Source organism: Schistocerca piceifrons, chromosome 2 (genome assembly GCF_021461385.2).
Source record: "Schistocerca piceifrons isolate TAMUIC-IGC-003096 chromosome 2, iqSchPice1.1, whole genome shotgun sequence".
NCBI classification, from domain to species: domain Eukaryota; kingdom Metazoa; phylum Arthropoda; class Insecta; order Orthoptera; family Acrididae; genus Schistocerca; species Schistocerca piceifrons.
Window position 1 is genome coordinate 833,517,761 of NC_060139.1, and position 27,448 is coordinate 833,545,208.

Genomic DNA, 27,448 nt, shown 5'->3' on the forward strand with positions numbered 1-27,448 from the left:
AAGATGTAAAAGTAAAATCAATGAAATGGAGACTTGAAAGTAACTAAATGGAAGTTGTAACAGTTGGATCAGGTAGCTATTAATGAAGAGATCAAGACGTAGGAATGTATGTGATACGAGCCTCTCCTTTAACCTGACACAACACTAATGCTTTTGACTTATCTTGAGTAGAGGGGTGAATGGGACATTCTCAGCGCTACCAACACTGATATGGCATTTAGTGGTAGGAACAATTACTTATCCCGGTGTGCAAGACAAAAGACGACTTTTTTCAAACCAAGCATTTTTCTCAGTTGCAAAGGAAAAAAAAAAAAAGATTTCAGGTAAAAGTGATACCATTCATATAATTGTGACTACAATAATGAAATGAAGATTACGAAATTCTTTACAACGATCTGTTTAACATTGTAGACTGGAATGCGAAAACACTTGGAAATGAATTTTTACGCTGAAGTTAACAAGGGAACATAAAGAGAAACGACGTCTTCATGGGATATTTGCAGCTAGGAAAGGAACTTCAGTGTAAAATGAGAGGGATAGGCTATAAGTTTCATGAGAGGCAAATAATATATACAAAATCTACAACAGCCGAGTGAAAATAACAAAATTCGGTGTAAAGAACTGCAACAACATATTCAAATGTTGTAAGCATATTTTTTGGAGGAAATGAAACAAAACATTCGTTATATGAATAGAAATTCAAAGACAGAGGAAATTAATGTTAGTTAGTCAACATAATCCCTTATCGACAAAAGCAAGAAGCGGATAATAGAGCTACCAAATGAAAAAACAACAGAAAGCTCAGGCTAAAACTAAACATTGGTAGAGAAAACAAAATTATGAGAAAAACTTAACCGAGAACAACAACTTTGTGATGTAATGGGAAAATTGGAGAAATTTTGTCTAGGGTGACGATCTAAACACGGTGTGCGCGGTGTGAGCCGACAATGCACAAGAGCAGATTAAGACCCCATTAATACCATCTTTTTCTTTATTGAACCCTTCATTCCTCATCACGAGAACGGTCTGTGAGTCTACGTTTTCAGTCTTAAAGGTTTATTGTTGATAGCTGATGAGTTAAAAATGAAGGGTTATAAACATATAAAATCAGCTTAGTGACCAGCCTCATACATGCATTTGAAGTTGGAGTTCTGTAACTGAAGAGGGAGCGGAGAGGAAAGGGAGAACTGTAGTTGGTAAGAAGGATGGATTTCTGTATCGTGCTCTGCATCAGCAAGCGACCGAAAATATTTATTCTCAAATTCGGTATCAAGACTTTTTGCTGAAACTTCGGAGCTGTAGCCTACAATCTCAAGGTAACTAAATTAAGTAACACATTTGTTGTTTGTAATTCAAGTTACGGTTTTTGTACTGAAAAGCATCGTTTAGAATGAGAGTATCATAACTGAATGGATAATGTCTCGGAGAGTCAAGCCTCGCAGTCTGCAGCTATTAATGGTTTGATCTGGCGGTCATATTCCAATGACGCCCATCTGTAAATCGTGTCTCTAGTTTTAGCATTGCCACCAAATTGTTTAAACTAGTAGTCCGCTCCTTTAAAATAATCTAATCTGCTGGTTGATCAGAAAATATATTTTGCAAGCGTTTTCTCTGAAGCTATTTCTCAGCAGTCGGTCTTAAAAAGTTGCTTCTCTCCATACAGGAATATATATGTGGATGGAGTGACTTGAGTCTTTTATCACAGCCACTTCGGTACGTCGGTAGATCTTCTCACATTTCTTGATGATGACATTTGATCCTAGTAGATCTGTAAACTGTACAGATCAAAGCAATATTGATCTGATGGAGCAGATATCAGTAGCATGTATTGGGAAATACTGAGTAGCGTGTGTAGGACAATTCGAACATGATGCATCACACAGCAGATCGTTAAGCTGTTCATTGTTCATAACCAAGTAGTTACATAATGCCTTCAGAAAAAACATGCTTTCTTGTGTGGGACTGACATCTTGCCTTTTATTGTGAAAAATAATTTATACTCTCAATAAATGCAATGTGAGCATTTGAGCTCTTTTTCCAGGGGAACAATTTTGGCACGAGTTGAAATAAGAAATCGTTCTGCTTGAAAATGGCCAAAGGCTGAACCTACAACTCTAGAGTTTGTCAACAAAGTAATTTCCACAGTCAAAGACGACAATGATCTGCTATAAAGTACATTATTTTTAGTTTCCTTTACTCAAACAAGTATATAATTTATGAGTTAATGTTATTTATTCAGAATTGTAAGCTTGTTAATACAGACGGATACACTGAGGTTAAATAGATTCGCAGAAATGGAGCAATCAGTTCATCTCTATGACACCACTAAAGTTGTTTGGTAACAGCTGTGTTTGCTAATGTTTTCGCGGCACTCGGAGCGCGATTTCTGTTGCTACTGGACCAGTGTATCTGCAGCAGGGAATACCAAATGTTAATTTTGTCAGTTATTTTAGTGCTGCAGCTGGAAAAGTCGGTAATATTATACTAGATACTATCGATATTATGGCAAAAGTGCTACAGTTTGTGATTGTTTGATAAATATTAGCTGGAAAGTGTTAATGAATAAATAGGTAATGGTTGAACTTGAATCCGCGTTAATCGTTAAAAAGACCTACATTGCTCAAAATACCTATATGTCCGCTTCGTACGATAATAGGCAAAAAAGGTAATGTATTGTACGAACAGTGTGACTAAACTGGAGGTAGGAATATTAGATGTTCGTTGAGGCCCAGATTATCAGTGCACTTGAAAGATTAATTATAATATATTAAAATGTTACCATAATCTGTGATGTATGTAAAGAAAATTCTACGTAACTTATTTTGTATATTTTGTTGGTGTATGTTGTAATGAACAGCTACTTGTAGTAACTCACTAAATTTGTCTTCATAATTGCATGTCATTCCCTGCTATCGATCGGATCATTGCTATTGTACACTACTGGCCATTAAAATTGCTACCCCAAGAAGAAATGCAGATGATAAACGGGTATTCATTGGACAAATATATTATACTAGAACTGACATGTGATTACATTTTCACGCAATTTGGGTGCATAGATACTGAGAAATTAGTACCCAGAACAACCACCTCTGGCCGTAATAATGGCCTTGATTCGCCTGGGCATTGTGTCAAACAGAGCTTGGATGGCGTCTACAGGTACAGCTGCCCATGCAGCTTCAACACGATACCACAGTTCATAAAGAGTAGTGATTGGCGTATTGTGACGAGCCAGTTGCTCGGCCACCATTGACCAGACATTTTCAATTGGTGAGACATCTGGGGAATGTGCTGGCCAGGGCAGCAGTCGAACGTTTTCTGTATCCAGAAAGGCCAGTTCAGGACCTGCAACACGGGGTCGTGCATTATCCTGCTGAAATGTAGGGTTTCGCAGGGATCGAATGAAGGGTAGAGCCACGGATCGTAACACATCTGAAATGTAACGTCCACTGTTCAAAGTGCCGTCAATGTGAACAAGAGGTGACTGAGACGTGTAACCAGTGGCACCCCATACGATCACGCCGGCTGATACACGGTTCCAATGTGAGTTCACTGCGATGTCGCCAAACACGGATGCCCCATCATGATGCTGCAAAACAGAACCTGGATTCATCCGAAAAAATGACGTTTTGCCATTCGTGCACCCAGGTTCGTCGTTGAGTACACCAGCGCTGGCGTTCTTGTCTGTGATGCAGCGTCAAGTGTGACCGCAGCCGTCATTGGATATTGACCAACGCGAACAGCAATGTCGCGATACGATAAACCGCAATCGCGATAGGCTACAATCCGACCTTCATCAAAGTCGGAGACGTGATGGTACGCATTTCTCCTCCTTACACGAGGCATCACAACATCGTTTCACCAGGTATCGCCAGTCAACTGCTGTTTGTGTATGAGAAATCAGTTGGTAACTTCCCTCATGTCAGCACGTTGTAGGTGTCGCCACCGGCGCCAACCTTGTGTGAATGCTCTGAAAAGCTAATCATCTGCATATCACAGCATCTTCTTCCTGTCGGTTAAATTTCGCGTCTGTAGCACGTTATCTTCGTGGTGTAGCAATTTTAATGGCCAGTAGTGCATAAACTGCTGCATAAGTGCAAGGCATTGCTGTTTAATCTAAGACAGCTTCGTAGGAAGCAACTGAATTGTATTCCATAGATAGGAAAAGGAGGTGGATGTTCGTTACGTGACCTAACAAGGCGTGTGGTCTGTAGTCTAACACTGCTCCACTTGGGTTAACAAGAAAAGCAGGAGAAATTGCTGGTGTGTGCGTCAAGAAGAAATTAATGTAGTTTAAAATATTATTGTTCACAGAACAATCGTTACTAAATGGATGAACTTAAAGTAGGCGCAACACGCCTGTGCCAGGGAAGGATACTTCGACTTCTTACAGTTGTTGGTGTGAAATAAGCCTATTAATTAACGCACCTAACTATTTAACTGTGTAGCGAGTTGTGATTTATTCAGAACGTTCCTACATCGCCAATGAAAATGACAAAAAATTTGTGAGGGATCCCTGACTAGTCAGACTGCTTGAAGTTTTCCTCTCTACAGTGGAATGCAGACTCGGTTTGAGGAATTCGGTCAAGCGGCTTCTATGATATCGACGAACATTTGTTATCAGAAAACGTGTACATTTGTTCGTTATTGGAATTTTTCCAATAAAATCATATGACTGTGCCCTGAATTACAGCTCGATTAAGGAACAGAATAAATACTCCGCAGAAACCTTAACATGTAACGTGAAACGGTATAGCGTGTCTGAATTCGGTGGCGGTTAACTCGGGACTGTGTCTCCGACTTAACTTTATTAACGGCCACTTGCCACATTCTTGTGGCACTACACTTCGTTTTAAACAATAATCTTACACTATATCATCTTTTATTTTCATTATTAACAAAATACGGCCTATCCAACTACTTTTACGTATATCTTACCTTAACGTCTAGTGGGTGTGAATACCTCCAAAACTTATATAGAGGCCAAAGATGGAATAAAGAAAACATTTGCCAACTTCACTTTTTGTTCTTAAAGTATCAGTTAATATTGCAAAATAGCATTAAAGGTTTGTGTGGTTTGTGTAGGGATGTCGGAAATTGACATCTTAGTAATGACGTTGCCATTGGCTTCATAGATGACGCTGTGAGAGTACTAACGGGAGACTTCCGCAACGGGACAAGGGCAAAACGCCGCATTTGGAGATCGGTATGCGATTCCTCATCCAGATTCAAGACAAAATATTATGTAGCAAAATCAAATCGGCTGCATTTTGAAAACACGTATATGAAAACAAGGAGCTGGCAGCACTGTCACGTGTTGAAACGCATAACACTGTGCTGAAGAACGTGCATCACCCCGCATTGCCGAACCAGCCTTCGTAGCTCACTGAGTAGACTGCTGGCTCATCAGACCCACATACACAATGGAGCTATAGTTGGAATCCTCTCCTGGTTCCCTTTTTTATTTCTTGCACGTCCGTTCCCTAGTTCTCGTCTTTTATAAGCAAGACATCACTTTGTCACATGACGGTAGTCTGTCGCACGACAGTGGGATCCATTAAAGTGCATGCGTATTTGTACTACCAACGCAGTACAGAGTCATAACTGGTCCTGTTAAGTTCATGTAGAGTGGCTTCCAGATGGAGTACACAAACGATGAATACGTCGATAAGTATTTGGTGCTTGGTGCATCCTACAGCCAAACTGCTGCTGTTGCTGCTCGTGCATATGTTGCACGGTACGCTCAAAGGCGCCATTCCGATAAGAATGTTTCTCGCTGCCTAGAGCAACGCCTTCGAGAGACCGGTAATCTTCGTCAGTGCTAGACGACAGACACAAACAGAGAACGGAATTCTTGAAACCATTCACCAAACACCTGAGTGAAGTGGTACTGCAAGACAGTTCCAGATGTCTCAAAGGCTGGTTGTTGTAGTGTTACAGAATGAAGAGGTACATCCATGTCATTACACGTTAACTCGACACCAGCGCCCATAAGACTGCATTCGACGAGTACAGTCTTATGAATGGCTTTTGCACCAAGTGGGAGATAACGAACATTTTATAAATAACGTGATATGGTCTGGCGAATCTACCTTCAGTCGTGAAGGTATTTTCAACTTCCACTACAGCGATTATTGGTGTAACACAATCATATGTCACCAGTGAACGTAGATTTCGGGCACGCTTTGGTATAGACCTCTGGCTGGGATCGTGGGATGAGTGCTTTTGAGCCCTTACCTAATGCCGGACACTCCTGTATCGTAGGCGTCTTTGCAGTTCTTTGTCTGCCGCAATAGAAAACTTCGCTTTGTTTTCGGCGACGGCTTTGGTTTCAGCATAATAATGTTTCGCCACACTTGGAATGAACGTGCGTATCTATTTAAATGAGGGGTTCCCATGGAAATAGATTTTGTCGTGAAGGTGCAATGCTCCGGCCTCCACATTCCCCGGACCTTAATCCACTAGATTTTTATTTGTGGAGACACTTAAATGAACAGGTTTATAGTACTCAACCCATGGATGTAAAATACCTAATAGCTACCGTGCATACCGGTTCGGCAACGTGGGATGCAGTTATGTTGACTGGCCCGAGCGAAGTACGATCCAGTGAGTGGGGAAGTGTTTGGAAATACAAGATGGGTTGCTTAACATCTTCTGTATACTGAACCTTGCTCATATGTGTGCGTACCGGCTCTTTGAAGATAAGCCTGGACGTCAAACGACACAGTGGAATTATTGTGCGTAGTACAATGTGCAACCTAGTGTGGCCTACCTATTGTGTTTTTTGTAGCTCATAGAGTGCAGACGATGCTTTTGTATCCACTATTATTTTCTATTGGTTTCATTTGTGTCATGCTGCCTGTTCCTGGCCACGCTGCACGCAGTTACAGCGTTACCAGAGCCTCGTTTATTAAGTCACATTTTTTATTAAATGTATTGGTGGGACTATGCTTTGCTAGATACGCTTTTGTCTTGGATTGGATGAGGAAACGCATGCCGACCGCTAAGTGCGGCACTTTTTCTTCGCCCTGTAGATATGGAAGGAACGGTAAGTTTGGTGAATATCCCAGTCGTTAGGTAGGTCTGCAGAGAATGAGTGCCGACACGGTGACGCATGTTCCAGCAGCCGCTGGACATGCAGCCGCCACATCCGCCGCCGCCAGTGCCGCCGGTTCCCGCGCGGCGGCCTCTGCTGAAGACAGCGCCCAGGCTGGGCGCCGTGGCCAGAGCGGTCACCGCCGCCAACAGTACGTCACGATCCGTCGGGGGTGAGTATCGACAGAAGTTCTTGCTTCAGTAATACATTTCCATGTCCAAAGACGCCTTCGTCAACATTCGGATCTCAGATTCTGTTTTAATCGAATAATTTCCCATATTCGTAACAGGACTATCTTCAAACACAGTGTTCACGTAGGTTAAGAACATGTTGTGGTGGTTCCTGGTCAAATGGTAATTGCGACACGTTCGTAAGTTTCGTAAAATGGCAGTAAATAACGAGACAGCATATTTCTGTCCTCTGTTATGGTAGGAAGTGTGTTTTAAAACCGTAACGGGAATTTTGTAATTTCACGTGCTATGTTAGTCCGATTTTCGCGAATTTTTTCGTTGTAAACAAACACTATGCGATCAAAAGTATCAGGACACCTGGCTGAAAATGACTTACAAGTTTGTGGCGCCCTCTATCGGTAACGCTGCAATTCAATAGGGTGTTAGCCCACCCTTAACCTTGATGACAGCTTCCACTCTCGCAGGCATACGTTCAATCAAGTGCTCAAAGGTTTCTTGGTGAATGGTAGCCCATTCTTCGCGGAGTGCTGCACTGAGGAAAGGTACCGACGTCTGTCGGTGAGCCTGGCACGCAGTCGGCTTTCCAGAACATCCCAAAGATGTTCTGAAGGTTCCGGACAATACTCTGTGCAGGTCTGTCCATTACAGGGATGTTATTGTCGTGTAATCATTCCGCCACAGCCGTGCATTATGAACAGGAGCTCGATCGTGTTGTAAGATGTAATCGCCATCTCCGAATTGTTCTTCAACAGTGGGAAGCAAGAGGGTGCTTACAACATCCATGTAAGCCTGTGCTGTGATAGTGCCACGCAAAACAACAAGGGGTCCAAGCCCCCTCCATGAAAAACACGACCACACCATAACACCGCCAACTCCGAATTTTACTGTTGGCAGTACACACGCTAGCAGATGACGTTCACCGGGCAGTTACCGTACCCACACCCTACCATCGGATCGCCACATTGTGTACCGTCATTCGTCACTCCACACTACGTTTTTCCACTGTTCCATCGTCCAATGTTTACGCTCCTTACACCAAGCCAGGCGTCGTTTGGCATTTACCGGCGTGGTGTGCGGCGTATGAGCAGCCGCTCGATCATGAAATCCAAGTTTTCTCACCTCCTGCCTAACTGTCATAGTACTTGCAGTGGATGTTGATGCAATTTGGAATTTCTGTGTCATGGTCTACATAGATGTTTGCCTATTACACATACGCCTCTCTTCAACTGTTAGCGCTCTCTGTCAGTCAGCAGATGAGGTCGGCCTGTACGCTTTTGTGCTGTAAGTGCACCTTCATTTTTCCGCTTTTCTATCACATCGGGAACATTGGACCTAGGGATGTTTAGGAGTGTGGAAATCTCGCATACAGACGTATGACACAAGTGACACCCAATCACCTGACCACATTCGAAGTCCGTGAGTTCCGTGGAGCGCCCCATTCTGCTCTCTCAGGATATGTAATGACTACAAAGGTCGCTTATATGGAGTACCAGGCAGTAGGTAGCAGTACAATGCACCTGATATGAAATACGTATGTCTTTGGGGGTATCCGGATACTTTTGATCAAATAGTGTACCTGGAAAATATTTCTGCTGTGTTGGCCGAATCAGATATTTAGTCTTCTGTCAAACAGATTACATGTATTTTGGTAGTATCGGTGACTATTCATCTTGTATAAAAATAGATCAGAAAATTTGTATTAAATTTTACTGTAAAAACGAAATAAAGCGCAATAAAGTTATAGAAATGTTAAATATTGGATTTACGAGTAGTTAAGGCGTTTAGAAAGAGACCGTGAAGACAATAAAGATGACGAGCAACCTGTACGCTCCAGCACATGATCAGTCAATAAAATCGTGGAAAAAGTGAAACAACAGATTATGAACGAGGGGGGAATCTCAATCAAAAAAGTCGATGATGATGCTATACTGACTCATCCGTGAAATTTTTTCCGATGTTTTGGATATGAAATTCGTTTATTAACAAAGGATATGAATTTGCAGTTAAGTCTGCGATCATCGTGAATACATAGTATAAAGCTATCTAGATCGCTAAATAAAATGTCTTCATTCATTACAAAGTTTCGGTATCTGCCATTGTCAGATGTCTGTAATTAAGATGATAGGAACATAAAGAGTGACACGCGTGTTATTTTGTATTTGCGAAGCAAGGTTCAGTGTCACTTTTATTGCCGATACCTAATCGGGGCTTCAACTGACAACTGGTTCAAGAATTATACAGATATGAGTTCTAGTGGACAGCTGGCGCTAGTGTGGAGGACGTTGCCTTCAGGATTCGTTTTCATTTTATTATTATTCTGTTTATCCGTTCCATTTACACTTATAAGATTTAGAATCGACTGTGTACATTTGTAATTTAAAGTAAATTTTTCTTCTTATAAGTACAATATAAGAACAATAATAAAATAAAAGGAATATGTGAAGGCAGCGTCCACCATACCAGCACCATCTGTCGCTACAGCTTACATATTTATATAATTTTTGAGCCCAATGTTAGTTGACGCCCCTATTAGGTATAGATTTAAATATTGACACTGAAGGTTATTTTCGAAAATTTGGACTTTGATGTTTTATGACAAACGCCAGTCACTCTTTGTGCTCCTTCCATCTTAATTATGTATATCTGATGATGACAGAAGTCAAAACGTCGTAATAAGAAAAGGCATTTCATTTATCGATCTAGACTGTTTAATTCACAAAATATGCAATGACTGACAACGAAACCTGTTCCTAAATTGTTGAATTTCAGACGAAAATAGTGCGAGTGCAAGTTGCTCAAGAGTCCTTAGATGAAGTCAACAGCGATGCAGAACTACTAAAACATGTCATAAAAGATGATTAAACGCGGATTTGCGAATATGATGACGAAACTGGAGCTCTGCTGTCCCAGTGGAAGCATTTTGATTCACCTCGACAAGTTAAGTCAAATGTGCAATGTGTTCTTCAGCATAGCGTACCATGACTTCTTGCCACAAGATCGATGTATTGGGAGTACTGCTTACGACTTCAACGCTCTTGCTTGAAGAAATCCGAAAACAGGCCAGAATTTGTGGCAAAAAAATTAATAGCTTTTACAGTGCGATAATGTACCTGCCCTCAGTTCGTTGCTTGTTCGTGACTTTTTGGCTAAAAACAGTACCGCTCCATATTCGCCAGGCATGTCCCGATGGAAATGGAAATGTCGTGTGGCTAGGGCCTCCCGTCGGGTAGACCGTTCGCCTGGTGCAGGTCTTTCGATTTGACGCCACTTCGGCGACCTGCGTGTCGATGGGGATGAAATGATGATGATTAGGACAACACAACACCCAGTCCCTGAGCGGAGAAAATTTCCGACCCAGCCGGGAATCGAACCCGGGCCCTTAGGATTGACAGTCTGTCACGCTGACCACTCAGCTACCGGGGCGGACGCATGTCCCGATGTGATGTTTGTTGTTCCTAGAAGTAGAAAGAAACCTTAAAGAACTGTCGCTTTACAAGCATAAACAAGATTAAAAACGCCTAGTCGAGAGAACTAAAAGCTGGTTCTAAGTTCCAAATCCAGAAGTGTTTCGGATATTGGAAAAGGCTTTGGAATCGTTTTATAATATCTAATGGTGACTATTTTGAAGGGGATGGCACTGAAGTAGACCAATAAATAAAAATACTTCCCAAAAAACAAAAATTCCCGCAACTTCTTATGTGCACCTCCCATACGCTGTGGTGGACACATTTGACAAAGGACAGTGTGCCCAAACGAGACTCTCATAAGTATCCTTGCCTTCACGTGTAGTGCGCTACCAATTGATTGAATGGGCGTGGAAAGGAACTGGCGCCGGTTGCTACTTTAACTAGAGAAAATTTTTACTTCTCATAAATTATAAGAGTAAATAACATTTGTTTCCAAAAATAAAAGGTTATTTCTCAAATTTAGCGTGTTTGAACGAGGAAACTGTTAATTGATTTTACTTCCCCAACAAAGGATGAGTGAAGAAAGAGTAGAATTTAACTCTTCATACACGATGTTGGTAGCGACAGAACACAGGCTGGGATCGGGGGCAAATGTGGGAGGAAACAACTTTCGGATCATGCTTAAAGTTTCTGAATGAAAATATATTATTTGTGAACGATACTCGTCTTTACCCTTTTCTATGAAGCGTGTTAGACAGATCTCACAAGACAATTTTCGCGGATGATGCTGTAGTATACAGAGAAGTTGCAGCATTAGAAAATTGCAGCGAAATGCAGGAAGATCTGCAGCGGAAAGGCACTTGGTGCAGGGAGTGGCAACTGATCCTCAACATAGACAAATGTAATGTATTGCGAATACATAGAAAGAAGGATCCTTTATTGTATGATTATATGATATCGGAACAAACACTGGTAGCAGTTACTTCTGTAAAATATCTGGGAGTATGCGTACGGAACGATTTGAAGTGGAATGATCATATAAATTTAATTGTTGGTAAGGCGGGTGCCAGGTTGAGATTCATTGGGAGAGTCCTTAGAAAATGTAGTCCATCAACAAAGGAGGTGGCTTACAAAACACTCGTTCGGCCTATACTTGAATATTGCTCATCAGTGTGGGATCCGTACCAGGTTGGGTTGACAGAGGAGATAGAGAAGATCCAAAGAACAGCGGCGCGTTTCGTCACAGGGTTATTTGGTAAGCGTGATAGCGTTACGGAGATGTTTAGCAGCCTCAAATGGCAGACTCTTCAAGAGAGGCGCTCTGCATCGCGATGTAGCTTGCTGTCCAGGTTTCGAGAGGGTGCGTTTCTGGATGAGGTATCGAATATATTGCTTCCCCCAACTTATATCTCCCGAGGAGATTCGAGCGCGCACGGAGGCTTTCCGGCAGTCGTTCTTCCCGCGAACCATACGCGAGTGGAACAGGAAAGGGAGGTAATGACAGTGGCACGAAAAATGCCCTCCACCACACACCGTTGGGTGGATTGCGGAGTATAAATGTAGATGTAGATAAAGCGTTTACTTGAAATGTGTTCCAATGTCTAACAAAATTTATTGCAGTTTAGTAGAAATTCACCGCCGTCGCAAATACAGTTTCAGTAATCAATATCATTAACACACTCTAGGTAAGAAGCTGCAGTTTATATCTCACAGAAAAAGAACGTGTACACAGCTACAGTACTTAATTATGGTAAAGATCAAAATTGAATTGCAACAGTTAAAACTACATTAAAATATTAAATGAAAAAAGTTTAAAAAAATCTATTACCTCTTGGTATCATTGCGCAATCTTTCTGAAGAAGTTATTGTGTGCTCTGATGAGAGTAGGACCGTTTATAATGTAACTAATTTGTGGCTCGTGATATGTAGATTTTCATATCCAAACACATAAAGCACATAAACATATGGCTACCTTGGCAGGTTATGTCCGTGATCTGTGCAGCTGATCAATTAGTTACCGAATGCTAGATTTAGGTGATACCTGATGGGTAAAATATTGGGGTGAGAGTTCCATACGATGAGAGTATATGCCCTGTGCAGCTGATCAATTAGTTACTGAATGCTAGATTTAGGTGATACCTGATGGGTAAAATATGGGGGTGAGAGTTCCATACGATGAGAGTATATGCCAGATATTGTAGTAAAGTGGCAACTCATGACGTAAGGAAGTTTTTACACGTCATCACGTTTAGTCTATTCGGTAAGAGAACAGGCACAAACAGTACACCTCTATTCTTACAGGAATTCCACTTCCGAGTACAAATTAGTTTCAGAAATTAAAGTGTTAAGTATTTGAATCTAAGCATGTAAGCGAGAAAAAGTTTAGGAAACGTTTGAAATAATGGTTAAAGTTTGTTGAAAGTCGCTAAATGCTCTCATTATCATATACTAGGTGAATATAGTTGGGTAATTTGCGCTCTGTCAGTTACGCTGCCTCAAAACAAACACACAGTTTCTGCCATGTCACAGGCTCTCGCCTAATAGACCGGCAACCCTTCGGGCAGCTGCATCACGCGTGCCGTCACCACTGCCCCTGCAGGCCTCAGCGTCACAAGTACGAGACGACGCCGCCGAGATCGGATAGTAGGAGACGAAACCGGCAGCGGGTGCCGCACAACAAGGAACATACTCGCGTCCGTGTGTCACGTGACAGAGAAATAGTTCCAACAGTATTCCGCCGCAGGCAGCTTTATAAGCCGGGGACAGGACGGCATCATGAGTCACGCTTCGAGAGTCTCTCCTGGTCTCTACACCCTATCAGATCCCATCAAACAGTGTTTGGGGATTAGCGCGTAGTAGAAATGCAATCTGTTTAGTAACGGTGGTTGTGCTACTCGCCTGGAAGTGGAGTTACAGATGTGTATAGTACCAGTCCTAGTCTTCTTCTTCCGGATGAAATGGAGCGACGAGTGCGGGTGCTGGATGCTGTTGTGGCCTGAGGAGCTGATGCAATTTATGACAGGATATTATACGTTTAAACTCGGTCAATAATTATAAAGATCCCGAAACACTGTGTCTTCTTCAAAAATTACATCCTCTCAATAAACCTGAGTGTTCCAATTTGGCTATGCTCTCCAAGCATTACGAGCAACAAACATATTTTGTAGCAGCTACGCTCACATTTTTCCATTTTCGCAAGAAGTCGCACCAGTCACGATGCGTGGGAACTGATTTCAAGCGGCTGATGCATGAGTGTCGATTTTTGTGTGAAATTTTGAACTGTAAACAATCATTTGCTGAATCATTCGTGCATGATGTAATAATTGTATACGTAGCCAATAAAGAAGTATGTGCACAGACACTGAAATTAACAAATCCTGCTCTCAGAGAAGTGTTAACACTGGAAAGAACTTTTGAAATGTCAGATAAACACAGCACTATTTTGAGGAAAGCACCGTATCTTCTGCAACACTGTTTAAAGTATCGAAAACAGCACAGAAAAATTTTGGTGTAAGTGAGATAGATTCCATGTAGTGGCATTCCCATAGACGCCACAGACAGCGTAAGCGGAACTCATAAAGTTCATCTTCGACACACCACCCATTATTCAAACCCCGACATCCAAGGCCCAAACAACAATACAGAAGCTTCACATATCTGACTTACAGTCTTCATGTGGTCTCTCTACTGCCCAACCTCACTGTAACAACAGTATCGAGGGAGCCCAGATTGTAGAATCAGGAGTCGTGCAATTCTATGAGCTTGATTCCCTACGCACCGAATTTTCAGACTTACTTTCATCGGGTCTATGATGTGTAAATAATTATGTAGCTTACAGTACCTCATTACTTTAGAGCTAGAATAGTGCCTGCAGCATTTCGAACTGACCTCACAACTGACGGATCCAACCTTTGGTAGAGCCTCGTTAATTGCGCAGTCAGCACAGCAGACCTCTAACTGAAGAGGCCTACGTGCGATTCCCAGCCGGGTTGGAGATTTTCTTTGCCCAGGGACTGGATGTTGTGTTGTCCTTGCATTGGTAACATTATAACTGACATTTTAGCATTTTAGTGCTGAATTGGCTGTATGGGGATGTTCCGAAAGCCAATAAACTAAAGAAAAACCGCTGGTAGTGTTACAAAATGAAGTGGCTCACTTTATGTTTGTATTGACCTTAAATCAACTATAAATGAACAATTAGATATTGAGGTCTATCCCATTTCGAGGGCAGAAGATATCATGTCAAGACTTTTAGGTGAACAGTACTTCTGTAAAACTGAGCTGTCTGAAACTTTGTGCCCTTTGTATGTGTCATGGCGACTGAGTCAAATTTGATTTTTTTTTATGATTTTTACTAAACTGTTTTTTACTTATTCTTTTATTGTCTGATGCCCAAACTATTCAAGATTAGGAATGGGCCCTATGCTATTGATTAATTGTTATTTGTTAACTTTCTGGCCTTGTCACATTGGTCATATGGAAATATTTAAATCGTTAGTAAATGCTTTGTAGATTAAGCCTCCACCCATTGCCCACGGTTTGTATACTGTCCCGTATCCACAACGGGCTGCAGTAGATGAAGAAATCAGAACGACGCTCGAGTGGGACTTAATCGAACCAGTAAAGAGGATGTCCCACGAGCTTAAACAGTTCATAAGGGTGTATTGTCACCTTGAATATCACTATGGATTGACTATATAAAATTATTTGAAGATATAGTTAATCACCCGCCTCATTTATCAACATAGTACACTATGACAGAGCAAATGTTTCGCAGGAGGCCTATAAATGAATGGTTCAACAAGATTCCACCGATTCCCTATGACAGAAACCAGTGGAAGAAATGTTCAAAAAGGTGTCATCAATTTGACAGGCAAAACATTTAGAAGAAGGCATAATTTCGAGATGAAATTGCCCACATCCACTCCACCCAAATCTAGTGCTACAATTGATAGGCAGAGTGTGGTTGTGTGTGTCGCTGGCATGGTGCCCATTGCTTTAGTTTTAGAATAGTAAGAAATGTTGGCTTACTTTCCTGTGTGAAGTGGTCATTCATGAGCCGTCCCCTTGGGTACAGCAAATTGCAAATTTGGCAGGTTGAAGCAGGAGAGAAACAGACGTGAGTAGCGAAATCGACCACATTAGGATGACCCTCATGGGGAAGAAATTAGTTCTTCAGATTTTTTAAAGTGGTGCGTCTTTCCATGGACAACTGCAATTATTGCAAGCTGGGGCTACACGTTACATCAATAGGACTAACGATTATTGTTGTTAGTGAAAGAAGGAGAATGTCGGCAGGCAGTTAGTGAATTGCAGGACAGTGTGAATACATGTTATAATTAGTGATTCATTTGCAGCAGCATTCATGCAGGGAAATTTTATTCTGGCAGAGCATATTAACCAGACAGAGAAAGTAGAGATATAAAGAGACGATGAAACGTAGAAGCCACAGTTCGTTAGGTTGCCGCACCCTTTACCATGAATGCTAAGTAATCAGGAGTTCTCGGTAGATTCGATACCCGAGATTATGAAATGTTGATTCAATATGGTGTCATTGGGTGAGCAGAAACAAGTGTTTTGCTTAAAGGACGTGGAAGTATTGCAGTTGCTGTATCGTCATGTTAGAGACTGTTTGGTACTCAGAATACAAATGAGCAAAACTTTATTTACGTAAATATCTTTAAGTGAATCGATTAGTTCGTAAATGATAATGTCCGCAGAATAATCTCTGTTTTATTTTAAGCTGTCAGATATGCTGAGTCTTCTGTATTCGAGAGAAGTCTGCTATACAGTTGGCTATTATGCATAATAAATTTTCCTTGGGTTGTAATTAGACTGTAATTTATAATTGTAGTTTCGCTGGTAAATTGCTTAAAGCCCACACAGCACATTCACAGAGCGTCCGCGGTACATTTCAAAGATCTGTCAAACAAAACAGGGTCAATATATGCAATAACGCCACATCGGCGACAGCAGTACTGTTTCTGAGAACCGATTGTTGAGGTGCATTCCTGAGCGATTGGCTGTCACTCGTTTCACTTGGTGCGCACCAGAATGTTTATCCTTCTTCATGACACTGCACTCGCGTATGATCACGATTCTATCCACATTTTATCACACAAAAATCAACAAGATTTCGACTTGAAGTTCGTTGTTCTATTTGTTTAGGTTAATCTGCCTCTCATGGAAGTTCTGATTTAAAAGTTCCGTAAGTCATGACAACTGCAACAACTGAACCAAACACCCCTGAGTCCTCACGAGTTCGGTTCAGTGACCTGATATTTGGAGCAAGTAGCTCAGTGGCAGTCAATGCAAAATATATTGAGCACCAGACCCAACACTGATAGTCAGAAACGAAATATGGGACTCTGAAGAAGGATCGGACTTAAGAGTGTACAACACATCACAGCAACCTCCATGACAAGTCCCACCTGTACCAAACTAGGTGCAGCTTTAAACGCAAGCTAGACGGATTTCTAAACCAGTAATTATCATCGTCCAAATATACTCCAATTAAGAGTGGGTTATTGAGTTCATTACTCTTGTTTGTATGGCCAGAAAATAGTAATCTTAAGATTATCAGGGGAGAATCGTGCAATCTATATAAATACAAAACTTTCCTTTACGCTAAACTGTAATAATAATGTGCATCGGTTGTAAGGAGATCTAATCACTATGAAAAAGGACCATGAGTATACTCATAACTACTTAAAATTCAAGGATCATTCATGAGCTTCTGGGTACTTCAAAGGATAATTCTTAACTACTGCAGAGAACAATATTCAAATATGTGTCACATAATCTCAAAACCGAACATACATGTTAATCGTACTGGAAAATCAGCGAAAACTAATTTATGCATTACACCAATATAAATATTCAGCTAAAAGATTCAAACTGACAGTATGTTCTTAAAATAATGCACACTAATCCCACTAAGAATAAAATTTCCTTAAGCCTTCATGAGGATGAACTTAGATCGATGATTATCCAGGTGCCCTAATAGTCATACGCCAGGATTGGAAATCCGTAAAATGATAAAACGTCCTATATGCCAGTGTAGCCACTTTTTGTTCCCTTCGTCCAAGAGTGATGAGTGTGAATGACTTCTTACTACCACTTTCTCACCTGATTAATACCTTTGGACATTTACCAATTTCATCTCGAAATTATGCCTTCTTCTAAATGTTTTGCCTGTCAAATTGATGACACCTTTTTTAACATTTCCTCCACTGATTTCTGTCATAGGGAATCGGTGGAATCTTGTCGAACCATTCATTTCTTGGCCTCCTGCGAAACATTTGCTCCTTCCTAGTGTACTATGTTGATAAATGAGGCGGGTGATTAACTATATCTTCAAATAATTTTATATAGTCAATCCATAGTGATATTCAAGGCGACGATACATCCTTACGAACTGCTTAAGCTCGTGGAACATCCTCTGTACTGGTCCAATTAAGTCCACTCGAGCATCGTTCTGATTTCTTCATCTACTGCTGCCCGTTGTGACTACGGGACAGTATACAAACCATGGCAAATGGTTTTGTACGGAAATACATAAAAGTGATATGCATATCATCGTGTTATTCAAGGTTTTTCTTCACACACCTTCGCATATTGATTCAATAGGTTGAACAACTGCTCTTTCTGCTCGCCAGTAATGTTCTGTTCTACTTTCGGCGTGACGCCAAGTACTTGGATTGATTTAACCAGAAGCGCTCTTGTCCTGCGATTTTCCTTTATAATGAAGTTTACCCGAAAACCTCGGCAGTACAGTCCGTGGTTATACTATCCGTGGCTACTGCCCATGATGAAATTGGATCTGGGAAATGATGATGAGGAACCGGCTGCAGAAGAAGAAAATGTGCATGCTGATCTGCCACCAGTTGAAGGTGACAGTGAAGGTGCTACATTTTGCTACTGCTAAAGACTAATTTTTTGAATACTGTAATTTATGACTGCAATTATCTGTCACCTTATTTATGTCCTTTCATCGTAGCCATTTTTGTTACTGTTTTTGGTGAATAAGAAAAAAAATATGGTAACAGCTCTCTGATCATGAAGGAAACTTTGCCCGTAGAGAAGCCAGTCTTTGTGTCCTTCTCACAGATAAACGCCCAGAATACATTCAACAATCAAGCATTCAATTATTAGACAGGTGCATGGTATCTCTAGGTTTTCTAGTTTCACTAACATCCATCCCTGTATTCTGACATTTCTCGTTTTCAAGTCAACTGCTCAACGGCTCCAATAACCTTTCAGTTATGTACAGGAAAGGGAGATGGGTTTTTCAAATACTTTGTTGAAGAAACTGATCGAAATCACATTGACAGTCGCTCCTGTATCTAGAACAATAGCTACCAGAATATCCTCAGTACTGGCCCTAATCACAGATTTTGGTACCAACTACAGTAGTATCCGTGGTTACTCTGATTCACATCAGAGCAGATTTCCTCTCTAATGTCGGTCCTTCTATTATACCAAAAGAATTTTACATCTCTGTCACAGTCCCTATCCCTTCTCACGGTTGACTCTCTGGAGCTCGTGTTTGTCTAGCAGACATTGCTCAATTGGACGATTGCTATTGTTGACGACAAAATTATGTTAGACGAAGGATCTAAGCAGATGTCAGTGTTTGTCACAGATTGGAACCTGTTTCAATTAAATCGGGTGCTGTTTGATCTCGCAACTGGCAAGGTAGTCTTATATACGTTGGTTCGTGGTGTTAAATTCGAGTTTGTGTATCATTACCTGGGCGATATAATAATTTTTAATAGAGACTGGGAGTAACATATGAGACACTTAAGAAGGGTCTTCGTGCGCCTTATGAAGGTAGGACTGACGGTTAAATCGGATAGCGTAAAAATCCAGTTCGTTGGCATTTGGGTTCTGGAACATTTTGTTTCTCCAGAACAAGTGAGGACTGGTCCTGGACTTACGTAGGCTGTTAGAGATTGTCCGCCGGCAAGGAACGCCAAGGAGATACTTTGCGGAAATTTGTTTCGAATTTCGCGCATTTGGCTAGACCAGGGTATGAATTACGTAAGAATGGTTGTAAATGTTAATGGGGTTAGAACCATACAAGTAGCATTTGAAGGATTAAAGGAGGCTAGCCAGACCTCCTCTCTTATCCACACCGGACTTAGATAAGGAATTTATGGTGAGAACTAATGCTTCCACGTCAGGAGTTGCGGCGGTGCTGTTTCAGGAGTAGCCAGAGGGGTGGCGCCAGACTCATATGTTTGAAGAGGGTTCTCCCCATTGGAGAAGTATTCGGCTTATGAACTTCATGCTGTGTTCATTTTGTTTGCTTTTGAAAAATTCAGGTTTAACCTGGAGCACAAACCCGTTGAGTTGAGTGTTGGCACACCCTTGGTGCTCAGGCAGGACTGCTAGGTGCGCTACACGAAGTTCAGCTTTTCAGTTCGAGGTTTAGCTCGTCAGGACGTCCGATGTCGTTGTGGACGGTGTGAGTCAGATGTTCATTCGGAAGAGAATGAGATGGTGGACGTGAGAAGAGTAATAAATCGCGAGGGGTAATTTCTATGTTGCGTGATTCCCGGCGCTATTTAAAGGGAGCGCCAAACAGCAGGAGGGTGAATCCTTAAGGGATATTAAACAGAAGACACAACAATGAGAGGTGGCCAGGCCGTTGCACGATTACGAATGGTACACTTTATTATAATACATGTGGTAGCAATCGGCCTTGGATTGTGCTGCTCATAGAAATAATACCTACGTTGTTCGCCTATTACCACAAATCACCAGTGAGAATTCTCTCAGGGAAGCAACTGGGGAAGGCAACCGAATTCAATTGGAATAGAGGATCGTATGTATCTCAAAAAATCTGTCAAGGTGAGTACAGCGGACGCGAAGGTGATGGGAAAACTGTTGCCACACTTTAAGGGGCGCATGACATTGGCCGATTTGAGACCACGGTCAAGATCTTAATCGAAGTTTTGACAATGGTAATGGAATACGGTGCGTATTTCGTAGTTTAAACCGGCCTAAGATCAGCAAGAAATACCATAACTGTGGCTATTGTAACGTGCGTTGAGTTGGGGGTTGCGCAGATTTGGGTCTATTTTAAAGAAATTATTGACTACATAAATATTTCCATACTGTTGTATCCACGGACCCAACGAACCACCCAACCAACTCGCGCACGCGCGCCCTGACCGTGACATCGCTGGCCACAGTTCCTGTCGCGGCCGTCGGCGTCTCAGGGCGTTACCGCCGACGGAAGAGGTCGCGCCACGGCTGAGCTCGGGTCCGCAGCACCCTCTGCCTTTTGCATACAAGGAGGAGCGCCGGCCCCGAGACGGACAGTCTATTGTCGATTGTCTATTGCTAGCCTTTGCTGTGTGATATTTGCTATTGTATTGGACTAGGCTCAGTACACGGATTACTCTTGGATATTACTTGGACTTGCATTGCTGGTGCACGTTTCGTCAGAAATAAAGATAAGTTATCTCTTCATTCTAGCTGGTGCAATTCTTGTCATTAATTATTTTTCCGCCAACAGACCTAGCTACATCCTGGTCACTACCCACGCTTTATACAATTTGTGGTGGCTGCCCCAAAATTACCGCCGAGGACCTTGAGTTTGGGAGCCGTTACAAAACATACAAATTGACATGAACAGAATGATAAACAATAATAAGAAATCAGTGTTATACATCCCGGAGCTAACTCGTGTGTAATTTAGGCATCAGACAATAACAGAATAAGTAAAAAACACTATAATAAAAATAGTAAACACAACTCAATTTTGATTCAGCCCCAGTGACACGAAGGGGGTACCAAGGCGGAATAACAAATGAATGGAATGTACATAATTTCTGCCCTACAGGCACACACGACTTTACAACTGACTCAATATAGTACGATATACGAGTGAAAGCACCATAGAATCTATCTGTCCTACCATGGGCGCCCACCAGCTACTTACTACTACTACTACTACAGACAACACAGATATCAAACTGCCTCTCCAACAAACAACAGCAGCAACAAAATTCTAATAAATTATAGTTACATACTACAATATTTGATACATACTCAGCGCGATAAAAAACAATGTACAGAGCTCTCTCTATTTACAGCAGTAGCGCTCGCCCCTCTAACGCAATGCGCCAGTCTGCCCTCATGACCACGCTGTGCAATATTGCGAGAGTGATAAACACGTCATACTGAAAACACATACATCAGCCACTTCACTGTACACAGTACCTGCCGTAAAACACTCTGAATCTGACGACTTGTCAGCTGCCTGTGAATCACTGCCGGCCACTAAGGCACATTTTTAGTGTTCCATATCTACATTAGTCACAAAGCCACTCTTATCTGTATCTAGCTGTGATTTCTGTCTCCTCTGGCTACTGGTAAAAGACAATTACTGCCCTCTTGGTAAACGATGTCCACAAAAGTTCGTCCCTACGCCAAGTCGACTGTTGATTCCACAGATTGCTCAGCTCCATGGCAAACCAGGTCCCTGCCGACGCCATTTTAGCTGCTGGTCACCAACCAGTTTCTCCAGCTTCCACTGCAGATCACTGCGGCAGCTTAGGCCTGGCGCATCTCATCCAAAATGACTTAGGCCAGCACCTTATACAAGGCCAGCACTGCCCCATGACTCGTCCGCCGGTAGCCACTGCGGCTTTTAGTAAAGGCCGAAGTTGGTATTGCCGCGTCTTCTGGTCTACTGCCTACCCCCTCCAGGTTCAGCCAGCTTCCATCTCAGCCAACATCCCAAGTCCTGTCCAGCACTGATGCAATGCAGGCTCCCAGGATATGTTCACAGTTCCAAGCGGAGAAGGTGACTTCCACCGTGTCATGACATACCAGCTCGTCTCAGACCAGGGCTAGCTGCAGCTCAAATGCCACCAACCGCACCTTCTGGCCAAACTACTGATGCCAGAGGATTTGTGTCACGGAAGGCTGGGAAGGCAGTAAGAATAACATGTTGCGAATTTCAAATTGATGCGCAACTCCTCTGTCCATCCTCCATCCCTCCCCACCTTCGACTGAATAGGTCGTCACCTCTCAGCAGAAGAGTGAAGAGACATACTGGAAACAACGCTACTGTTACAACGCTAAGAATATCCGACAAACATGACAAGCCATGGCAGTGACACGACATCCCAACACACAAACAAAAATAATGTGGTGATTAAAAACAACTGGAACTGATCTTGCCTTCCATGTACTGCACAGCAACCAGAAAACACCCCATGCAGTGACCAACAAAGAAAAAAATTCCTACCAGCCAATAACTGAACAGTCTACTAGCATAGAAAACAACCAGTTCCTCTTGCACATTAACAAGGATATAAAAACAACCAAACAACTAAAAAACTGATTACAACTTCCATCTCCTCTGTCTTATCTTGCAGTTGACTCACCGCCTGCCTCTCTTCTCCTGCTTTCACTAACAACGACAAATGATTAACCCTGCTGACAGAATTCTTAGCACAAGCTTTCAACTAACGCAGTTGCCCAAGTGACGGTGTCTCACTTACGAAAAATTTGTGGACTAATGCGATCTCCATGATGGTTCAAATGGCTCTGAGCACTATGGGACTTAACTTCTGAGGTCATCAGTCCCCTAGAACTTAGAACTACTTAAACCTAACTAAACTAAGGACATCACACACATCCATGCCCGAGGCAGGATTCGAACCTGCGACCGTAGCTTCAGATTGCTTGAGCAACGAAAGGTACCTAACGGCTTGAAAAAAGTGCAGGTCAATCTGTTGTAGAATTATGGAACATGTTTTATGGTCAAGAATTATGACTTTTTGAAAAATGACAACATATTGCTTCCCCCCACATACATCTCGCGTATTGACCGTGAGGAGAAAATTCGAGAAATTAGGGCCAATACAGAGGCTTACCGACAATCATTCTTCCCACGCACTATTCGCTAGTGCAACAAGGTTGGAGGGATCAGATAGTGGTACCGAAAGTACCCTCCTCTACACACCACTAGGTGGTTTGCGGAGTATGGTGTAGATGTAGACGTACTGTTCTCAGACTAAGCCTGTGAGCACCGTGGTGGCACAACGCACAACGACACTCTGCTGCCAATTGTAGCACTGGATTTGGGTGGAGTAGAGTCTGGGCTGGGGTTGTGCAGGTGTGGACTTATTTTACAAAAATATTTATTAACGGCATATATATTTACACAAAAACAATGACATGATCAGAATGGGAAATAATAAGGTACCTGCAAATGCACAGCTTTGTATGACACACAGCCAAGAGATATGACATCATAAACATTAGGATCGTTTTGACTTTTTCATTAGTCTACGGGTGAATAAAACTAAACTAACAAACTCAACATAACGGGGTTTTTGCATCTTCAGTCATAAAGGATTTTTCATGATTAATGTCAAATACTTATCACACATTAACTCGTTTCTAAAATAATCAGATGTTTGGAGCTATTTTATAGATGCGAGTTCAATTTTGCAAAGAATCGGGCATAGAGTTAAGAAATATAAGAGGCACGTAAGCCGTTTTCGTATTGTTCTGATGCCGCTAAGACTATACCAGCAACAGTTGGATGGTGAAATGACTGGTGCAAAATCTTTAACTCTTTTGGTTTCTTAAACCACTGCTTTTTGCTATGCTTGTCACCTTTTCAACTATCCTAGGAGCAGATAAAACAGAGTGAATCACCTTAAACTTGCATCGCAAATATGCGTAAATGGACAGTGCTATGGCTGTGCACTTTTCACGGAATGAATTGATAGTCATGGGCTCATGTTGTTAACCAACAATCGGATTGTAATAATACTTAGAAAGTGTATTTTTGAGCAAACTTACACTTTTTTAAATGGAACAATGCCTATTGACATTAACAGACTAAAATTAGGGTAAATTAGAATGCCAGTGGTGTTTATTGCAGGATTATAGTGCAAGTCGTTTACGAGACATCGTTTCTTAAAAAGTTTCCTTCCCAACAGTTGTTTTTGGTATTCGACCAGCGGTGTTGCTAGATAAGATGTATGTTTGCTTACAGTGTGCTTGTCTGTTCCTTGAGTACATTGCGACTTGCTAGCCAGTTACTGTGTGACAGTCCAAGCAGTGGGTAGTCAGTGGACTATGGGAGTTAGCAATGCAGAAAAAGCCGACGTGCTCATGGTGTATGGAGAGCGTAGAACGATGCAGTTCGTTCTTATACAATGTAGGCGGCAAGATATCCCAATAGACATCAACCATCTTGGCAGTTTTTTCAAAGAAAATTCCGCACTGGCTGTATGAATGATTTTTATTAAATCTGCGTCCGGTTTCGCACCACTTATCGGTGCATCTTCAGGCAATATACGCTAGTTATGACATGGTAACGTTGAACATTGCCCTGTAGCCACTCCCCCCATTCACGTCCAATATACCGTCATCTAGTGAAAGAGGTAGTTAAAATTTAAAAATCTTTTTTAAAAATTTTATAATGATGGGAGTGGCAATGACCGCGCACGTTGAGAGGAAACCCGGGTTTCGGCCAGCCAGTCAGGCCGTGTCCACTGCCGCGCCGCTCCTCTCAACGTACACGGTCACTGCCGCTCCCATCATTTAAAAACATTTAAAAAAAGATTTGAATTTTAACTACCGCTTTCGCCAGATGAAGGTATATTGGACGTGAACAGTGGGGAGTGGCTACAGGGCACTGTTCAACGTTACCATGTTATAAATAGCGTATATTGCCCGAGGATGCACCGATAAGTGGTGCGAAACCGGACGCAGATTTAATAAAAATCATTCATACAGCCAGTGCGGAATTTTCTTCGGAAAAATGTCGAAGTTTGGCTGTGGTTGCCCGCCCTACAAAACATCTTGGCAGTTATTTATCAACCTCTTCAAAAAAAATGGCTCTGAGCACTATGGGACTTAACTGCTGAGGTCATTAGTCCCCTAGAACTTAGAACTAGTTAAACCTAACTAACCTAAGGACATCACAAACATCCATGCCCGAGGCAGGATTCGAACCTGCGACCGTAGCGGTCTTGCGATTCCAGACTGCAGCGCCTTTAACCGCACGGCCACTTCGGCCGGCTCAACCTCTTCAACCAGTTCCGTAAAAGTGGTAGTGTAATATCTAGACAACATAACAGAAGAAAACAATTGACAACAGAAGACGGGGAAATCTATGTTCTTACTGTTGTGGCAGTTGATCCTGGCGTTAGCTCCCGCGCTGTCGCACGAGGAAGTGGCATGAGTCAGGCAAGTGTATTACGTATTCTCCATCGACAAAGGTTCCATCCGTATCACATCTCCCTCCGTCAAGAGCTGCATGAAAACCATTATAAGAATCTTGTTAACTTCTCTACATGGACATTGAGACAGAAGTATCATGTATTTTGTTTAATTATGAAGTCACATTTACCAATCTTGGCCAGGCAAACCGCCGAAACATGCGCTACTGGCCTATTGGTAATCCCCGTCGGCATTGTCAGGTGGAACGTCAGCATCCATGAAGTGTAAGCGTGCGGTGTGGGATAGTGAACCATCAGCTCATAGCCCCGTTTTTCATAGATGGAATAATGGACGCTCACAAGTATTGCAGCCTCCTAACTTACTATCCTCGATGGACGTTAGAAGACATTCCTCTGCAGTGCAGGCTAGGAAGAACCTATGATACCAACATGATGGCTGTACAGTCCATAGCGCACGAAGGACTATGGTATGTCTTCACGAAATGTTCCCAAATCGTTGTATTGGACGCAGGGGATCTGTACGTTGTTCGGCCCATTCCCCGGATTTGACAACTGTAGACTTTCTCCTGTGGGAAACGATGAAAGGCGCTGTCTACAAGGATATATCAATCACAACCGATGATATGCAACGACGAATTACTGCAGCCATCTCGGACATTCCCGCTGAAATGCTAGCGCGTGTGCAGCAGTTGTTCAGTATCAAACTGGAAGCGTACATTGTCACTGCCTATGATCATTCAGAACGACCTGTGATGGACAATTGTCCCGTTACTGGTCAGAATCCACATAACTAGCACGCGCATTTTTGTTGTTCTGTAGTGTGTGGTATCACAGGTGTTGTACACGTGTCAAAATACGATATATATTAAACGACTCGCACTAGAATCCTGCAACAAACACCACTGACATTCTAATTTACCCTACTTTTACTCTGTTAATAACATTTGGAATTATTTTATTTAAAAAGTGTATTTTTGCACAAAAATACATATTGTAAGTGTTGTGGACTGGCAAGACAGCCAATCCACTATGACAGGAAGCCGAAAGGCACGCGTTTAAGCTCACGCAGGCTGGCGTGATGTCTGGAACAGGACTAGGGATTGAGACTAGCAAAAAAGGTACGTAGCTTCTGGAATACTTAACTTTAATCCGTAATTGGTGAACATCGCTCTTGACGGTACATGTTTTACAGCATCAATAGTAACTGGTAATGGCGCCTTGCTAGGTCGTAGCAAATGACGTAGCTGAAGGCTATGTTAACTATCGTCTCGGAAAATGAGAGCGTAATTTGTCAGTGAACCATCGCTAGCAAAGTCGGCTGTACAACTGGGGCGAGTGCTAGGAAGTCTCTCTAGACCTGCCGTGTGGCGGCGCTCGGTCTGCAATCACTGATAGTGACGACACGCGAGTCCGACGTATACTAACGGACCGCGGCCGATTTAAAGGCTACCACCTAGCAAGTGTAGTGTCTGGCGGTGACACCACATTCCTCCCCCGCAAATCGGCGGACGGTTGTGGCATAAGGCTTCTGCC

The 27,448-nt window shown here is 42.3% G+C and overlaps 1 protein-coding gene across 1 annotated transcript in view; it reads left to right on the forward strand.

The window, feature by feature from the left end:
• Window positions 1-7,126: 7,126 nt before the first annotated feature.
• LOC124776410 (inactive ubiquitin carboxyl-terminal hydrolase MINDY-4B) overlaps window positions 7,127-27,448 on the forward strand; it is a 320,724-nt gene continuing 300,402 nt past the window's right edge. The window contains exon 1 of the mRNA XM_047251395.1: window positions 7,127-7,268. Coding sequence (XP_047107351.1) covers window positions 7,136-7,268 — 133 coding nt within the window. The 5' untranslated portion in view covers window positions 7,127-7,135. The remainder of the gene's footprint in view (window positions 7,269-27,448) is intronic.